A 17,472-nucleotide genomic window follows, 5' to 3' on the forward strand; every position below is an offset into this window, starting at 1 on the left:
AAGACTACACTGTATACACTGAATGTTAGCTAACTTGACAATCAATTATTTAAATAAAAATAATAAAAATAAAAAACCTGAGTCAAACAAAGTGTCTTTTCTGACCACAATAGAATGAAACTAGAGATCAATACCAAAACGAAAATGGGGGGGGGGGGGGACATATACAGGTGGAAATTAAACAAATGGTCTTGAACAACCAGTGGGCCAGAGAAGAAATCACAAGGAAAATTAGAAAATATATTGAGACAAATGAAAACATAACATGCCAAAACATGGAATGCAGCAAAAGCAGTGCTAGAGGAGGTTTATAGTGGTAAATGCCTACATTAAAAAAAAAGGGTCTCAAATCAATAACCTAACTTTACAACTCAAGGAACTAGAAAAAGAACAAACTAAACCCAAAGGTGACAGAAGCGAGGTAATATTAGAGGAAAAATTAATAAAACAGAATAGAAAACTATAGAAAAATCATTGAAACTAAGAGTTAGTTTTTTGAAAAGATCAACAAAACTGACAAACTTTTAGCTAGAATAATTGAGAAAAAAGAAGAATCAAATAACAAAACTGAGAAATGAAAGGAAAACATTACAATTGATGCCAGATGAATTAGGAGGATCAAGACCCTATTGTGAACAATGAATGCCAATAAATTGGGTAATTGAGAAGAAATGGATAAATTCCTAGAACCATACAATGTAGCAAGACTGAATCACAAAGAAATAAAAATCCTGAGCAGACCTATAACTCATAAAGAGATTTAACCAGGAATCAAAATCTTCCTAATAAAGAAAAACCTACGACCAGATGGCTTCAATGGAGAATTTCATCAAACTTTAAAGAATACTCCAAGGGGTTACTGGGTGGCTCAGTGGGTTAAGTGTTTGACTTCGGTTCAGGTCATGATCTCGCACTTCGTGGGTTAGAGCCCTGTGTCAGGCTCTGTGCTGTCAGCTCAGAGCCTGGATACTGCTTCAGATTTTGTTGTTTCTCTCCCTCTCTTCCCCTCCCCTGCTCATGCTCTCTCTCTCTCTCTCTCTCTCTCTCTCTCTCTCTCTTTCTCAGCAGTAAATAAATGTTAAAAATATTTTTTAAAAATAAAGAACACCCCAAACTCATTTTATGAGGCCAGTTAGACCCCATTACCAAAGCCAGGCCAAGACATGACAAGAAAGGAAAACTTCAGGCCAATATCCTTCATGAATATTGATGCAGAAATCCTCAACAAAATATGAGGAAACTGAATTCAGCAACACATGAACTAAACACATCATAACTAAATTGGATTTATACCCAGAGTGCAAGTTATGGGTCAAAAATATGAAAATTTAAAATAGCATCAAAAAGAACAAAATATTTAGGAATAAACTTATCCAAATTGGCAAAAGACTTGTATACTAAAAACTGCAAAATGTTGCCAAAAGTAATTAAAGAAAATCCAAACAAAAATGGAAAGCATCCTATGTTCATGGATTGGAAGACTTGATATTGTTAAAATGTCCATACCAACGTGGCAATGAGAAAGAATAAAATATGGCCCTTTGTAGCAACATGGATGGAACTGGAGAGTGTTATGCTAAGTGAAATAAGCCATACAGAGAAAGACAGATACCATATGTTTTCACTCTTAGGTGGATCCTGAGAAACTTAACAGAAACCCACGGGGGAGGGGAAGGAAAAAAAAAGGAGGTTAGAGTGGGAGAGAGCCAAAGCATAAGAGACTTAAAAACTGAGAACAAACTGAGGGTTGATGGAGGGTGGAAGGGAGGGGAAGGTGGGTGATGGGTATTGAGGAGGGCACCTTTTGGGATGAGCACTGGGTGTTGTATGGAAACCAATTTGACAGTAAACTTCATATATTGAAAACAGAAGAAAAAAAAGAAAAAAAGATAAATAAGCATTAAAAAAATAAAAATAAAATTACCATATGATTTAGCAATTCCGCTTCTGGGTATGTACCCCAAAGGTTTGAAAACAGGATCTCAGAGGGATATTTGTTTAACTATGTTCACTGTAACATATTCACAATAGCCAAGAGGTGGAAAAAACCTTACTGGCAATGGACATGTGAATGGACAAAGCAAATGTGGTCTATACATATAATGGAATATTATTTGACCACTAAAAAGAAGGAAATCCTGACATCTGCTGCAACATGGATTAACGTTGAGGACATTATCCTAAGTGAAATAAACCAGGCACACACACAAAAAAATCCTGCATGAATCCACTTCTGTGAGGTATCTAAACTAGTCAAACTCTTAGACACAAGAACATGAGTGGTACTTGCCAGCAGCAGAAGAGACAGGGGGAAGAGGGAAATTGTTGTTCAACAATTGGGTATAGAATTCCAATATATTAATCCTACTGTATTGTGCACTTAAAATGGTGAAGATGGTAAATTTTGTTAGATGCTTTTAGCCTTATTTTTAAAAGATTAGTAGGCATGATTTCATTCATATGTGGAATTTAAGATATAAAAGAAATAAGCAGAGAGAGAGAGAGAGAGAGAGAGAGAGAGAGAAAGAGAGAGAGAGAGACCAAGAAATGGACCCTTTACTCTAGAGAACACATTGATGGTTCCGAGAGGGGAGGTAGGGGGGGGATGGGGGAAATAGGTGATGGGGATTAAGGAGTACACCTGTTGTGATGAGCAACAGGCTGATGTACAGAAGTGATGAATCATGAGATTCTACACCTGAAACTAATACTACACTATATGTTAACTAACTGGAATTTAAATAAAAACTAAAAAAATAAATCAGTAGGCATTTCAATACAGAAATAAAAATAATTGTAAGGATGATGACAATGATCCATATAGATGAAAATGATCAAAACAGAGAAATCATATCCAGGAAACAGATGGATACTGTCCTCCACAAAGGAAAAGGAAAGAATGATATTCCCAGATATACAAAAACAGAGAGAATTTGTTGATAGCTGACTTCCCTTGCAAGAAATACCAAAGAACATTGTTCAGACAGAAAGAAATTGACCCCAAAGAAAATTCAAATTGACCTGAAGAAATAAAAAGCACAGTAAAGACAGTTACATGGGAGGATATGAAAGACAATATCAATAAAATTTGTTTTTAACTGATTAAAAAAACAACTGCATGCAACAATATTTATAAAATTGTACATCTGGGAGGATAATACGTAAAGATCTAACATATATAACAAGAAAATCACACAGAATGAAGTGAGGAATGGAGCTACACTGAAGAGGCACTGACAACAGTTATGTTAACCCAGAGGAAGAAAAAAAAGTACTAAATATGAGAAACATGTAGGTTAATGTAAAACTCTCTATGAATATGTTTCTCTCTACTTCTCTTAATTTCTTTAAAATACCTAAGATTAGGGGCTCTGTTGGTTAAGCATCGAACTCTTGATCTTGACTCAGGTCATGATCTCATGGTTCATGAGTTCAAGCCCTTCATTGGGCTCTGTGCTGACAGTGCAAGGTCTGCTTGGGATCCTCTCTCTCCCTCTCTGCCCCTCCCTTGCTCTCTCTCTAAACAAAATAAATAAATAAACTTTAAAAAATAAAATGAAATAAAATACCTAAGATTATATAAAGCAATAATGAAAACATTGTATCATTGGGTTAAAACATATAGACATCATCTATCTGTCATCTATCAACCTACCTATTTATATTTATCTACACACATACACATACAGAAGGGGAGAGTAAATAGAGTTATAATGAATAAAATCTTCTGTTTTTTACTGGGATTAAGTAAGTATTGATCTGATGTAAATTGTGATAAATTAAGATGCATATTTCCATGTCACAAGCAATCAGTAAGAACCACCAATAGAAATAAAAATGACCACTGGAAAACACTTCTTTAATATAAAAGAAATTGGTAAAGGAGCACAGGGTAACACAGAAAACATGAGATAGAGAATAAATAGCAAATTGATAGACCTGCATAAAGCAATCTGAAATAATTTGAAGTGAAAGTTCATGAAATACTCCAGTTAAGAGGCAGAGATTGTCCCTGATCAAAAAAGCAAAATAGATAAACAAACAAATAGAAATGGTGTTTATAAGAGACACACTTTAAGACACAAATAGATTGAAATCAAAAAGGCTGAACTTGCAAACTGTCTTATGGTTAATAAAAGCTAAAGTGGTTATAATAAAATAATCAAAAATAATCTATAAAACAAAAAAAGGTTACTAGAAAAAAAGGATGTTTTATAATAAAAAAATTAATATTACAAAGATATAACAATTATAAACATGTATGCACCTGACAAAAGAGTCTGAAAAATCATAAAGCAAAAAGTGCCAGAATTAAAGGGAGAAACAGACACTTGAACAATAACAGCTGGAAATTTCAATAGCTTCCTCTCAGTAATGGACAGGATAAATAGAAAACAAACAGCAAGAATATGGAATTACCAAACACCATCAAGCAACCTGGCAAATCTGACATCCATAAGTATGCTGTGTTTTCTCAGATTCTAGATTTGTCTATTTGTCTATAGTGCCAGTTGTATTAAATATATATCTATACATAAAGTTTATTTATTTTGAGAGAGAGAGAGAGCAAGCAGGGGAGGGGCAGAGAGAGGGAGACACAGAATCTGAAGCAGGCTCCAGGCTCTGAGCTGTAAGCACAGAGCCTGATGCGGGGCTCAAACCCACCAACTGTGAGATCATGACCTGAGCCAAAGCCAGATGCTTAACAGACTGAGCCACCTAGGTGCCCCATATATTTTCTTATTTTCTGTATTTTTCATGCTCTGGTGTTTATGTCCTCTCTGACGGGGGTGAGGGGGAAAGACCACCCCTTCCCAGGCTGAAAAATTCTTAGAGATAGTAAATGCTCTTCTTTTGTAAGCAAGGTATCCAGAGCAGACCCCACACCACCAGTCAACTTGGATTCTCAGCCACCAAGCCAATATTCTCCCTGCCCTGAGTCAATGCAGGACCAGGTATGGGACAGCTAGCCCCTCTGCCCCACAGCCCACTAGAATTATTTAAACCAGCCAAGCTAAGCTGTTTACCCCGTCCTGCCTTCTCTTTCCTGTGGAAACCAGGGGAACAAACCTGGGTCTCTCCCTTCACTACTTTCTTCTGCCTCCTACCAAAACTGCTGTTTCCCTGAAGTGGCCCTGGGTGGCTTGGCATGCCCCTTTCTCTTGAGACATATCAGTAATGGATTCTTTCCAGTGCTCAGCAGGTCACCCCATAAATTAAACTCCTGTGTGCACACAATATAACACTGACTGGCAGCAGAATGAGCAGGACAACACAGGTGTGCCTGGAACATTTTCCAGGGGACGCCCTGCCCCAGACTGTTCACAGCTAATGGCATGCAAAATCTATCAGACGTCAGCCATGCAAGGAAACTCGGGAATGCCACACGCATTTGCAAACTAGACAATATATTTGGGAATAATCCATGTGTCAAGAAAGAAATCATGAACATAATTAGAAAGCGTTTTGGGCCAGATGGGAATGGAAACAGTAGTTATAGGGCACAGCTAAAGTGGGGCATGAAGGGAAATTTATAGCTGCAAATGCCAGCGTCAGAACAGACGCTGAAATCAGTTTTAAGAAGCAGATAGAGAGGAGCAGGGACGCCTGGGTGGCTCAGTGGGTTAAACGTCCGACTTCGGCTCATGTCATGACCTCACGGTTTGTGGGTCCAAGCCCCACGTCGGACTCTGTGCTGATGGCTCAGAGCGTGGAGCCCGCTTCGGATTCTGTCTTCCTCTTTCTCTGCCTCTCCCCTGCTCACGCTCTGTCTCTCTCTCTCTCTCTCCAAAAATAAACATTGAAAAGAAAAAGAAAGAAAAAAAAGAAAGAAAAAGAAAGAAAGAAATGTAAAATCTGAACAGACCTGCCACAGCAAAGAAACTGAGATGGTAGCGAAAGAACAGAGACTCCCCAGAATCCCTGGAACCGGATGAGGTCACAGCACAGTCCTGTGCCAGCTAGTTCTCAGAAAACAGTGGCGGGGGAACGGAGACCCCGGTCCCCAGGTATGAATGCAAGCCCCCTGACACAGTACGAGCTCACGGAGTCCAAGAAGAGGAACACGAGCCAATGGGATTTACCCAGGAAGGCAAGATGGGCGGATTTAGTAAAAATCCCTCCAGTGTGCGCTTGGGACAGCTGCATTCTTTGGCGTGAAAATTAGACCTCGGGCCTGGGGTAATCAGGAGGGGAGGGGTCAGTGCAGGGGTCCAAGCAGAGGGGCCAGGCGGGCGCGCTCACTCAGGGGACGTGGGGGACTGGGCCGCGGGGAGCAGGGAGGCTGTGGGGTACGTGGGAGGCATGGAGGGCGGGGGATGCGCGGGCTGCGAGGCGGGGTCTGGAGCCACAGAGCACACGGGGATCTCAGAGGACCGCGGGGGCGGGGTTAGGACACAGGGATCTGGGCGAGGGAGGAAATCGTAGAGCCTGCCAGGTTCCGGGAAGTGCCCAGTCTGTGGGGGTGCTGGGCGGGGCTGTCGAGCGCAGCGCAGGTGGGACCGAGCTGTCCTCCACGGGTCCCTCAGGGTCTCCGCGCCCGCGCGCAGCACGTGCGGAGACTCGCGGCAGCCCCCGAACGCACCGCGGGTCGTGTGGACTCCAGGGCGCGTAGACGCAGCAGGTGCGGCCCAGGCCAGGGACGCTGGGGGTGGGGGGCTCCACCCCAGGAGGGATTCCAGCGCGCCAGGGAGGTGGGACGCGGTGCGCACGGATGGTTGCGCAACTCTGCCCAAGTTTACGGAAATCACCCAGTTAGTTGTACGTTTGCAGCAGGTGAAGTTGGGGTACAATGAGTCCTCAGCAAAGCTTTTGGAATGCAGGCAGCGCTCCAGGAGATTGTGCGGGTGTGAGGGAGGATGGTGCTGACCTCACTACCGGCCGCTGCACTAGATGCAGGAATGTGTCCCGCAGGTGCAGGGAACATGACGCTTGTCTGTTAAGACAGTCTTGTGGAGGCTTTCCTGACCAGGAGAGGTGCAGGAGGGGAAGGGCTTGCAGGGAGTGACCAGCAGCCAGCACCAGCAGGGATGGTTTTAGTTCTTAATGTTCTTTTTACCTCCACGGAGCCATGCCCTGAGATTAGACCAGGCGCTCCCTTCCTGAATATTTTCTTCATTCCACGAATTACAACCCACAATGCCTGTTTCTCTTCTCTACCTGCTTTCTCTGCTGTCTCCCCTTTGGACGGCTGAGCCACCAGGGAGCAAGGCGTCTGGGAACTTTAGGAAGTGGTAGGCTCTGTGCTGGGTTATTGTGGAAGCCTCTGGATTGGCTGAGCACACGGGGTGCGCATCCTGGTTCTCTGCGCCCAGCCTTGAGTTATCCGCCTCCAGAGCACTCATCACTCTGAGGGGATGAGGGGGCTGAGAAAACCAGAGGAGGGGCTCACACCCGCTGCTGCCAGTGTAGGACATCATGCACTGGTCATCAACCCCCCCCCCCCCCCCCGCCCGCACAAGGGCATCAGCCCCACAGGCAGGAGCTGGCATGTTGCTGTGGTCTGTCCACCATCTAGAACAGTGGATGGCACCCTCAGGCCACTGGAGTCAAGCAGGGAGACCAGGTGGAAAGGTGGTGAATTTAGGGTGTGTGCTTGTGAATGGGCATCACTGAAGCTTGCTGTTGTTTCGCCTGGTGAAGGGTACCAGAATACGCCACCTGAAAATATCACACTTTGGCATTAGGATTATTTTGAGATGGAGGCAGATGAGCTCTGTACCCCTCATGTCCCTAAAAGTGGGACTCAAATGTAGGTGTCCTTTTGTCCTCCATGCCAGGAAGGACTACTGGTCACAGGAGAGAGCTCTAGACCGTCAGCCTGAATGTGGCAAGGCGGGAGGGCTATCCACATGATCCCACTAACTAGCCTTTTCAGTTTACCTTCCCGTGGCACCTTGAAGCTTGATGCCACTTCCTGTGTCCTGTGACGTCTGCACAAAGTCATACTTTCAAACTGTGTTTTTTAAAAATGTTTATTATTTTTTAGAGGTAGAGAGACTCAAGAGTGTGAGCAGGGGAGGGACAGAGAGAGAGGGAGACACAGAATCTGAAGCAGGGTCCAGGCTCTGAGCTGTCAGCACAGAACCCGATGAGGGGCTCGGACTCATGGATTGAGAGATCATGACCTGAGGTGAAGTGGGACGCTTAATCGACTGAGCCACCAGCCGCCCCTAAACTACCTAAGCTGCTGGTCTGAGTTACTCATTTTCCATAGATATCTCCTATCAGTCTCTGTGTTGAAAACCTGTTTTTCTCTTGTTAATCTTTTACTACAGGGTTCTCAGTGAAGCCGTCAGAGGAGCAGAGGATAAACGAGGTCTCCACCCTTACACCAGCACCCAGTGCCCTCCTAAAGCCGTGGCCAGAGCATCTGTCCTGGTGTCCTGGGTGTGGCTTGGTGCTTGTCCACTCTCCTGCCCATGAGGCTGTCATGCTGCCGGCTGCATTCCCGATGGCCACTGTGCCAAGTCCCAAACCGTAGGGCCAATCTTGCTGCAGGTGGGAGCACCCAGTATTCCCTGATCCTCAAGCAGGAGTAACGCAGCAGGAAGTCACTTGGGAAGAGGTAGGAAACACTGCCAGACCCCCGCTATACTGAGAAAATACTCGCCCATTGGTATGTAACGTGAGGGAACTGTCCAAGATGTTCAAAGTGGTATACATTTATAACAACAGCCAAGGAGCACCTGGGGGGGCTTAGGCCGCTAAGCACACGACTCTTGATGGTGGCTCAGGTCATGATCTCGTGGTTTGTGGGATCGAGCCCATATAAGGCTCTGTGCTCACAGCATGGGCCTCCTTGGGATTCTCTCGCTCTGCCCTTCCCCCACTTGTGCACGCACACTCTCTCTCAAAATAAACATAAATAGAAAAGTAACAATAGCAAAAAGTCAAAAAATGGGAGAATGCATAACCAAATAAATGGAGCACTTAGCTACTGTGCACTTTCTGGGTATCTGCAAAAACAAAACAAAACAAAACAAGAAAAATGTTCCTGAGGCAGGTGCATGAGATGAACGCACAGGAGAACGCGGTTGGGAGTCTGCTGTGCCCATGGGGGTGACTTGTGCCCCTGACTTCGCCCTTGGGGGTCCTGCCTATGTGTCACCCTCCCGGGGCCATCCCCCTCACTGGTGCATTTCCTCACCTCCACAACTGCAGACAGCAGATTACAGACAACAGTTAATTTATTTGCTGTGACATCGGTCCTTACAATAAATAAAATCTAGGGTACAAAGAATTTGCAGCACACCTTTAAGCAGGGTGACCAAGAGTCTGAACAAAGCAAAGACAAATCCCAGACTGTTAGGAGGAAAGGGAGGGGGCTCTCTGAGCCTAGCCTTCCCCAGGCAGGGCAGGGATGCCTAGGGACCGGGTACACAGAGTTCTGGGATCAGCGAGAGGGTGACTGTCTAGCTGGTGGTTCTCAGCCCAGGGGAGACTGTAGGCTCCTGTGCCTGCTCACCTCAGGGGCCCTAACCTCTGCTGCACCTGACCGGGAGCCAGGGAAGGGTATTTTCCAGAAGACCCAAGTGGTCTGCATTTGGGGGAGTGGCGTGGTCACTCGGCCCCCTGACCTGCGCTCCCAGCTTCCTCTGGCCACCTCCGGATACCACCTGGTACCTGGCTGTTCCGAAGCCCATTCTGCCCTGCCTTGTAGTGGACGGGACCCAGACACAGGGTGGCAGGCTTGGAGTGGCCTCCTGCCGGCAGCTCCGGGGCCGTCGGGGGCTCAGGCTTCAGCCGGAGAATGTCCCACAGGCCGTGGTGCCTCTCCCCAGACCTCTGTAGGGCTCCGAAACCAGAGCTGGTGACTGGAGATGTCTCAGTGCCGTGGCCCCAGGAAAGATTGCAGCTGGCCCCGCACATGCCAGCGCACGCTTGCAGGAGCGAGCACACTTCAGTTCCGCTGTGCGCACATCTGTGCACGGCACCGTGTGTACCTCCCTGGCTCAGAGGACAGCACTACCCACCCAGGGTCCTGTGTAGCCAGAAGTCCCTGATCCCCGGAGCCAGGGTGAGGAGCCACGGGGTTCCCCCGTCACTGGGGAGCCAGCACGTCCCCGGGCCCACCTTTCAGCCTGCAGATGGTCATGGGCGTGGGGCTGCTGGACAGAGGTGAGAAAAGGGCCCGCAGGGTCCCCGAGAAGGGGGTCTCAGGGAAGGCATACAAGAGGGAGCCATCAGTGGCGCTGTAGAAGGACAGGTGCCCAGCCTCGTAGTCCAGAAAGATGCCCACGCGCCGTGGTGGGTTGCGCAGTGGGGCGAAGGCGCGCTCAGACGAGTTGTAGTAGCTGCCCAGGAACACCAGGATCCAGAAGCCATTGCCGGCAAACAGCTCGCCCTTCTCCTTGCGGTTGGCTGTCTCCCTGCAGACGCCCAGCGCCCAGCTGGCCCGCTCCCCCACCTCCACCTCCCAGTAATGACGACCCGATGTGAGGGCCTCCCGGCCCAGCACACAGGGCCCGGGGTCGAAGCGCTCAGGACTGTCGGGCAGCGCCTGCCGCAGGTCCCCCCGCCGCACGCTCCTCCTGTCCTCTGACAGGACCAGCTCGGGGTTGGCGGTGTCAGGATCCAGGGTCACATCCCCTGCAGATGGAGTGGAGGTCACTGGGGGAGCAAGTGGGCAGCCCTGCCTGTGCGCCCCTGTGGACCTCTGTGGGGGCTGGCTGTGCACTGGCCACGCCCCATGTTGCCTCTCTCCCTGAAAGCTATCACCTAACCACCTGCCATTGCAATTCGGAATGTTCCAGAAGGAGGTCCAGGCTCCCTCGCGATGCACCCTCCTTCAGAGGACCTGTGAAACCCCAAGGGTTTCCTGCAGCCACTCCTCCAGTTCCTGGGGCAAGGGAGGAGTGTCCAGCCTACTCGCATCCTAGACTCCCCACAGCTGGGGTCCGTGCGGGTGGACCTGTCCACCCCGGTGGTGGTCTGACCTCTGCTCTTCCTACATGCCCAGGCCAGCAGCCAGACCGGCCCTCCCTTAGCTGCTGTCTGGTGCCTGAACCCTCCAGGTCTCTGTGAACTGGTCCACCACAGGAACAGACCCACCCTGCATGCCTGCAGGAGCTCAGGACCAGTGCGTCCTCTGGGCCACAAGGGTACCCACCTCGGAACTTCCGCAGGGCCTCCACCAGCCCCGGGACCCTGCACACCGTCCTCATCTCCATGGGCACCACCTCAGGCGGCTGCAGCTTCACGTCCTGGACCCTGGAGGGGGCAGAGCATGTGTCACCCCCCATGGCAGCCCTGCCCTGCACCCCGCCCACCTTCCCCGGGGAGAGGCCGGGGCTCCTACCTGCGCAAGGTGTCCCTGATGTCCTGTGGGAGAGACACACGCCAGTCAGCGCCTGTCCCCTGACCCTGGGCCCCCCCACGCCCTGGCCACCAGTGTCCCCCAAGACCCAGCTCTGCCCCCCCGTCTCACACTCACTCACACACTCATACACCAGTGATCAGGAACCAGCGGTGGGCTGTCCCAAGTGCAGCTTGGACATGGGGACCCTGGAAAGACCCTGGGCTCAGCCACCCTGCAGACCTGGCCTCACACCCCCCATGTGCTTAGAGGACGCAGGGCACTGGCTACTTGCTTGCCCACCCAGAGCCCCCAGCACCCCTGGGTGGCGGGACACGCGGGCGGGGTCCTGGCCTCCAGGGCTCAAGGGTACCTGGCTGTCTGCTGCCTGCCCTCCCACAGGTCCCAGACTCACACCCACCTTCTAGGTGAGGCCTCTCCACTTGGACATTCCTCTCTCCCATAATGACACACACAAGCATTGTACTCAGCATGAGGGATTGACTGTGTCCCTCGAATCCAAATGTTGGAGGCCTAACCCCCAGGGCCTCAGAACGGGATTGGATTTGGAGATGGGGACTTTACAGAGGTGGTTTGAGTAAAAGGAGGTCACTAGGGTGGACCCTGATCCCACATGACTGGGGTCTTTATCAGAAGAGGGGACTGGGGCACAGACAGGGGACAACCATGTGAGGATACAGGGAGGAGACAAGGAACCTGGTGTGGGTAGCATGCAAAGCAGAAACAGCCTGTCCTTGGTAGTTTTGCTGGGTGGGCAGCCCACCCAGGGGGCACTGGGGAATGACGGGGGCAGTTCTGCTTGTCACAAGGCCTGAGGCGAGAGCAAGGCCCTACCTACCCTGAGGGTCATGTGGAGGGCCCTGAGCTCCAGGAAAGGGGCTGGCCTCCATGCAGACCACATGGCTCCTTGGAGACACATATATCCCTTTAGGAAAAGGCTCTGAGCAGACCCAGGATGGCTACAGGGTGAGCCTGGTGGGGGAAGCTGGGACCCCCAGACTCTGTCACACAGCTGGGACTCATAGGTGTGGGTTCCTGGAAGTCACCCAAACCCTCACTTCCTTGTCCATGAGGGTGCACATCCCCACCCACCCAGGTGCCAGAACCCATGCAGCAGTCCTCCGCCTAACACTGAGGTCCGAGGGTGCAGGTGCACATGACCTCGCTCCCTCACACCAGTACACAGGGTACTGCTGGGGTCTGCTCTCCTGCCCCTCCACATGGCAGACCCCACCCCACCCCTAGCACAGGCAAGGGGGGCTCTGGGGCTGGGGGGTGATAGAAGGGACAGGGGTCCTCCCTCTAGCTAGCCAGCCAGCTAAAGATCCAGGCCAGGAGATGTGAGCAGGTTGGGGGAGGCAGTGGAGGGCAGGTGGGGGAACAGTCAGGGGGCACTGAGGGGCAGGTGGCCACTTTCAGGAGTGCAGCAGGCCAGTCAAGACCACCCACCCACCCACAGCCTCCAGTGAACCCAGTGCCCGTGCCACTGGAGCCTCCAGTGAACCCACTGGGACATCTCACATTGTCCCAAATCACGTTTCATACAGACCTGGGGTTATCATCTCACGTCTGGGGCTGACCCCTCCTCTTTCCAGAACTTGGGGTGTCCCTGCCTTCTCCAGCCTGGTTCACTTCCCCTGACCTCCTTGGCTGGCGGCTCAGACTCTGCCTCACTGACCACAGCCTACTTCTGCCTGAATCCCCGCGAGATACTTGGTCTTGGGTTCTTCCTCTTTCCCAGGCTTGAAACTGCCTGGTGTCTCAGCAGGGCGGAAGGACCAAGTTCAGACCCCAGGAGGGCAGCCAGGAGCCTCTGCCTTGTCAGTGAGACGCAGGAGGGTCACCACCCGTGGGAGATGCCCAGGGCTACACACACAGCGTCCTCACTCCCACCCTCTGCCAAGAGCCAGGCAGAGTCTCAGGGCCCCCACAGGGCTGGCGCAGGAATCCTACAAGACTCCCGCCGGCCCTTCGCAGTCCAGGGGACCAGAACCTCTGGAGCTAGCCTGGTGACCCACAGACCCCAGATGCCACCTGTCACACGGTCCAATAGGGCTACAGGACAGGCACTGGAGCAGTTCCGGGAGGAGTTCCAGATCTGCACCCACTCCGCAGGACCCGCAGCCACATGTGGATCCCCGGTCCCAGCTACCCCCTCCCCCCCGCCCCCCCTCCCCCACCTCTCACAGGTGGGTGACACCTGGGTGAGCTGAGCGTGCAGACTGCCCCATCCGGCTGTGGCTTTCTCTGCTTTCCTCCCTCTGCCCCATGAGCCCATCCCTGCCCAGAGCCCCCATGAAGGCACCCCCAGGGCACAGCGCTGCCCATCCCTTCTCAGAGCCGGCACGCACACACCTGGGGCGCAGCGTGCCTCACCTGCAGCAGCCCCAGCGCAGGCAGCTGGCAGCGCCCCTCCAGCTCCGCGATGAGCTCGGCAAGCTGCGCGCTCTGCTGACCCAGGCGGGCGGCGCTCTCCCGCAGCGGGGGCAGGACCTCCAGCTCCTCCTCCTCCAGCCTCTGCAGCAGCCGCTGCTCCTCCTCTGCCAGCAGCCGGCGCAGCCTCTCGAACTCTGCCAGCACGTTCTGCCGCTGGCTCTCCACCATCTTCTGCAGGGTGAACAGGGCAGCTGAGGGCCCAGGGACCCCATCCATCCCCCACCTGGGGCCCCCACGTCCTGTCCAGTCCCCAGCCTCACCCTCCTGGGCGGGTTACACGCAGGGAGTCTTCCTCATACACAGCACGAGGCAGGGGCCCGCTTGCCTGCTGCCCCCACCCGCCCCCCCCCCCGACCTTGGGCACCTCGGGGCACCGCGCCACCTGCCTGCCACAAGGCACAGGTCTCCTCGGCCTGGGCCTGGAACAGCAGCGCGTCCTCCATTTGCTTCCGCAGATGCTCTAGGGACTTCTCCAGCTTACCCTACGGGAAGGTAAGGCCAGTGTGACCCTGGCTGGGTGGGCCCCATCCCCGCTCCAGTCAACCCAGCCAGGCATGACACATGGGACAGCCTCAAATTAACCTACGAGTCCCCTCCCCCCCAGCACCCTCCCCTGACTCAGTCCCCTTTCCTTCTCCAGGCCTGCTCTGGGCTCCCTGCAGGCCCCACACCTCTCCAACTGACTGCGCTCTCCCTCCAACTTCTAGATGGACTGAGGCCCGGGGAGGTGGTGCTTTGTGGGACCCAGCACCCCAGGGTGTGCAAATGCCAGGCACAGCCCTTTGGGGGCAGGTAAAGATGGTGTGCTGCACACCCCTAGCATGAAGGGTAGCTACCTGCTAGTACAGGGAAGGAGGTCAGAAGGTGCCAGCCCAGAGGGAGCCACTCTGGCACAAGGACTCTCTGGAGATGTAGGAAGAGCCCTCTGCCCTCCTTTCTGCCTCAAGGCAGAGCAGAAATTTCCCACAAGGGTGCCCTCCCTGTCTGTACCCAGAAGGGGATGGCAGTCATCACAATGTCTGTCAGACAGGACTGTGCCTGAAGGGACTTTATGACTCAGATAACCCTGACCTATCACTTGTTCCCCCCATATATTCCCTAGTTCCTTTCCCACAACTTACTGACCCTACAAGCCCTAATTCCCTTTCTTTTGCCTAGCCACTTCTCCCCAGTTTATCATCACCCTTTGTCAAAACAGAACATAATCCCATATCTAAAAGGGTTTTTCATTTTGCCTCTGTGAAGCTCTTGTGCCATAGAACATTTAAAAGACTGATAAAATTATGGGGCCCCTGGGTGGCTCAGTCAGTTAAGCGTCACACTTCAGCTCAGGTCATGATCTCAAGGTTCACGAGTTTGAGCCCTGCATTGGGCTCCGTGCTGACAGCTCAGAGCCCAGAGCCTGGAGCCTGCTTTGGAATCTGTGTCTCCCTCTCTCTCTGCCCCTCCCCTGCTCACCCTCTGTCTCTTTCTCAAAAATAAATAAAACATTAAAAAAAATTAAAAAAAATTTTTTTAATGTTTATTTTTGAGACAGAGAGAGACAGAGCATGAGCAGGGGAGAGTCAGAGAAAGAGGGAGACACAGAATCCGAAGCAGGCTCCAGGCTCTGAGCAGTCAGCACAGAGCCCGACATGGGGCTTGAACTCACGAACTGTGAGATCATGACCTGAGCTGAAGTTGGACGCTTAACCGACTGAGCCACCCAGGCGCCCCTAAAAAAAATTTTTCTTTAAAGGCTAATAAAATTATGTTTTTTTTCACTTGTTACTCTGCCTTTGTTAGCTTAATTTGCAAGCCTCAGTCACTGAACCTAACAAGTTGGACATAAAGCTTTGCCCTCCCCTACAATAGGAAGGGGTTTAAGTGCTGCCCCAAGAGGCTTTATCAGGCTAACCGAGAGGGGCCTCTGGAGAGCGGCATGGTCACTTTCTGCTCAGTGACAGGAGAGCACATTTGCTGGACCGACAAAAGGGGTGGGGCATCCACGTGTTGTGCCTCAAAGTGGAAGGCAAGACTTCAGGGGTCTCCGTCAGGACGAGCCCACAGATGCAGATCAGGATCCAAGTTTGTCCTGTTCGTTCTAGAACAGTGACAAACTGGCCAAGTACTGGTTCACGTGGCTATACCACGTCCTTGGAGCAAGCCAGCAGACGCTCTGGGCCATGAAGCACAACGCACACCAATCCAAACGTTGGCAAGGTGTCAGCTGTGTAGTCAATACCTGGGGTCCAGGAGCAAACACTCCTTAGGCCCAGTGAGGACCGCACATGGGTGTCTGCCCCGAGCTCTCAGCAGTCGGGCGAGGGCTGGCCTGGATTTTGAGGAAATGCGTTTCCAGAACAAAGCGGGGTGGATCTTGCCATGTCAGGTGGCACAAGTGGCTCCAAGCATCCCACTCGGAAAGCTTGAGGGCTGCGGGGACCTGGCACCTGCCTCCCAGGGAAATGGCTGTGTCCCCACCCATCCCAACCCAGTGATTCCTCAAATCTCATCTCCACCCCACAGCCCTGCCTCGCCCATGGCCCTCTGAGGGCTGAGCCCACTTCTGTCTACGCAAAGAACCTAAGGTTCTCTTCCTGCTTTCTCCTTCTCTGGGCTCCATTCCTGATTTTCAGGCCGGTGCCCCACTGGTGAATGGTTTCCTAGCCAGTAGGTCTGGGACAGGCTGCACACACACCCTGTGCCTTGTCCTTAGACCTCGGCCAGGAAGGTGCCAGCCTAGACCGGCTGTACAGGTACCCTGTGTCCCCTACTCACTGGCCACAAGGATGCTGGTGCAGGCTTGCTGCACTCAGACCCTGTTTCCCCTAGACCCCAGCCAGGATGGTACCGGTCTGGGACTGGCTGCACACACACCCTTAGACTCCCCCCCCCCCCCAAGAGGGTATCAGTCTCCATTGTTGCATGCGCACCCCTACAACCCGGCCAGGGTGCACCCCCAGCCAGGAGGATGCTGGTGTGGGCTTGCTGCACTCACATCCCGTGCTCCTTAGAACCCGGGCCAGGGTAACCCCGACAACCAGAGGGTGCTGTGTGAAGCCGGCTGCGTGCACTCCCTGCATCCGAGCCAGGAGCACACCACCCCCGGGATCCCGCCCGGGCCGAGCCCCCACCCCCGGGCCCCGACTCCAGCCGGGCCCCGCCGCGCACCTTGAGGTCGTCGGCCGCGTCCTGCAGCGGGCGCACGCGGTGCGTCCAGTGCTCCCCCGAGCGCTCACAGGCGGCGCACAGCAGGCGCAGCTCGTCGCCGCAGAAGGCAGCCAGAGGCTCGCGGTGCGCGGCGCACACGCCCTGCGGGACGGGCGACGGCGGGTGCAGGCGCCGCGCCATCTCGGCCATCTTGGCGAGCGGGCGGTTGGGCCGCAGGTTCCTCTGCGGGGACAGCTCGCGGCACTCGGGGCAGGCGTACGGGCCTTCGGGCTGGCCCCAGCAGCGCCGGATGCACTCGCGGCAGAAGTTGTGGCCACAGTCGGTCATCACCGGGTCGGTGAAGTAGTCAAGGCAGATGGCGCAGGTGGCTTCCTCCTGGAGGTTGGTGGACAGGTCGGGGGCGGCCATGGCGCCGGTCGGGCGGAGATGGGCGGCGCTCTTCGCCGGCTCGGGCGGTGTGGCCTCCGTCACCGAGACTCCGGGGAGCACTCGGAGACGCGGGGGCTCCAGGGACGCGCGGAGGAAGAGGCGCCAGGGCGGAAGCAGGAAGCAGCTGGTTTTTTTTT

The 17,472-nt window shown here is 52.5% G+C and overlaps 1 protein-coding gene across 1 annotated transcript; it reads right to left on the reverse strand.

Annotated features, from left to right (window-relative positions):
* Positions 1 to 9,826: 9,826 nt before the first annotated feature.
* On the reverse strand, positions 9,827 to 17,463 carry TRIM11 (tripartite motif containing 11). The gene is made up of 6 exons (XM_019437233.2): positions 16,907 to 17,463; positions 14,140 to 14,235; positions 13,694 to 13,924; positions 11,300 to 11,322; positions 11,111 to 11,211; positions 9,827 to 10,590 (listed from the first exon to the last, which is right to left on the reverse strand). Exons 1-6 carry the CDS (start codon positions 17,312 to 17,314, stop codon positions 10,043 to 10,045), a joined length of 1,407 nt encoding a protein of 468 aa, XP_019292778.1. The 5' UTR covers positions 17,315 to 17,463; the 3' UTR covers positions 9,827 to 10,042.
* Positions 17,464 to 17,472: the final 9 nt, after the last annotated feature.

The sequence above is a fragment of the Panthera pardus genome, unplaced genomic scaffold, assembly GCF_024362965.1.
Source record: "Panthera pardus isolate Hobbes unplaced genomic scaffold, ASM2436296v1 HiC_scaffold_1, whole genome shotgun sequence".
NCBI classification, from domain to species: Eukaryota; Metazoa; Chordata; class Mammalia; order Carnivora; family Felidae; genus Panthera; species Panthera pardus.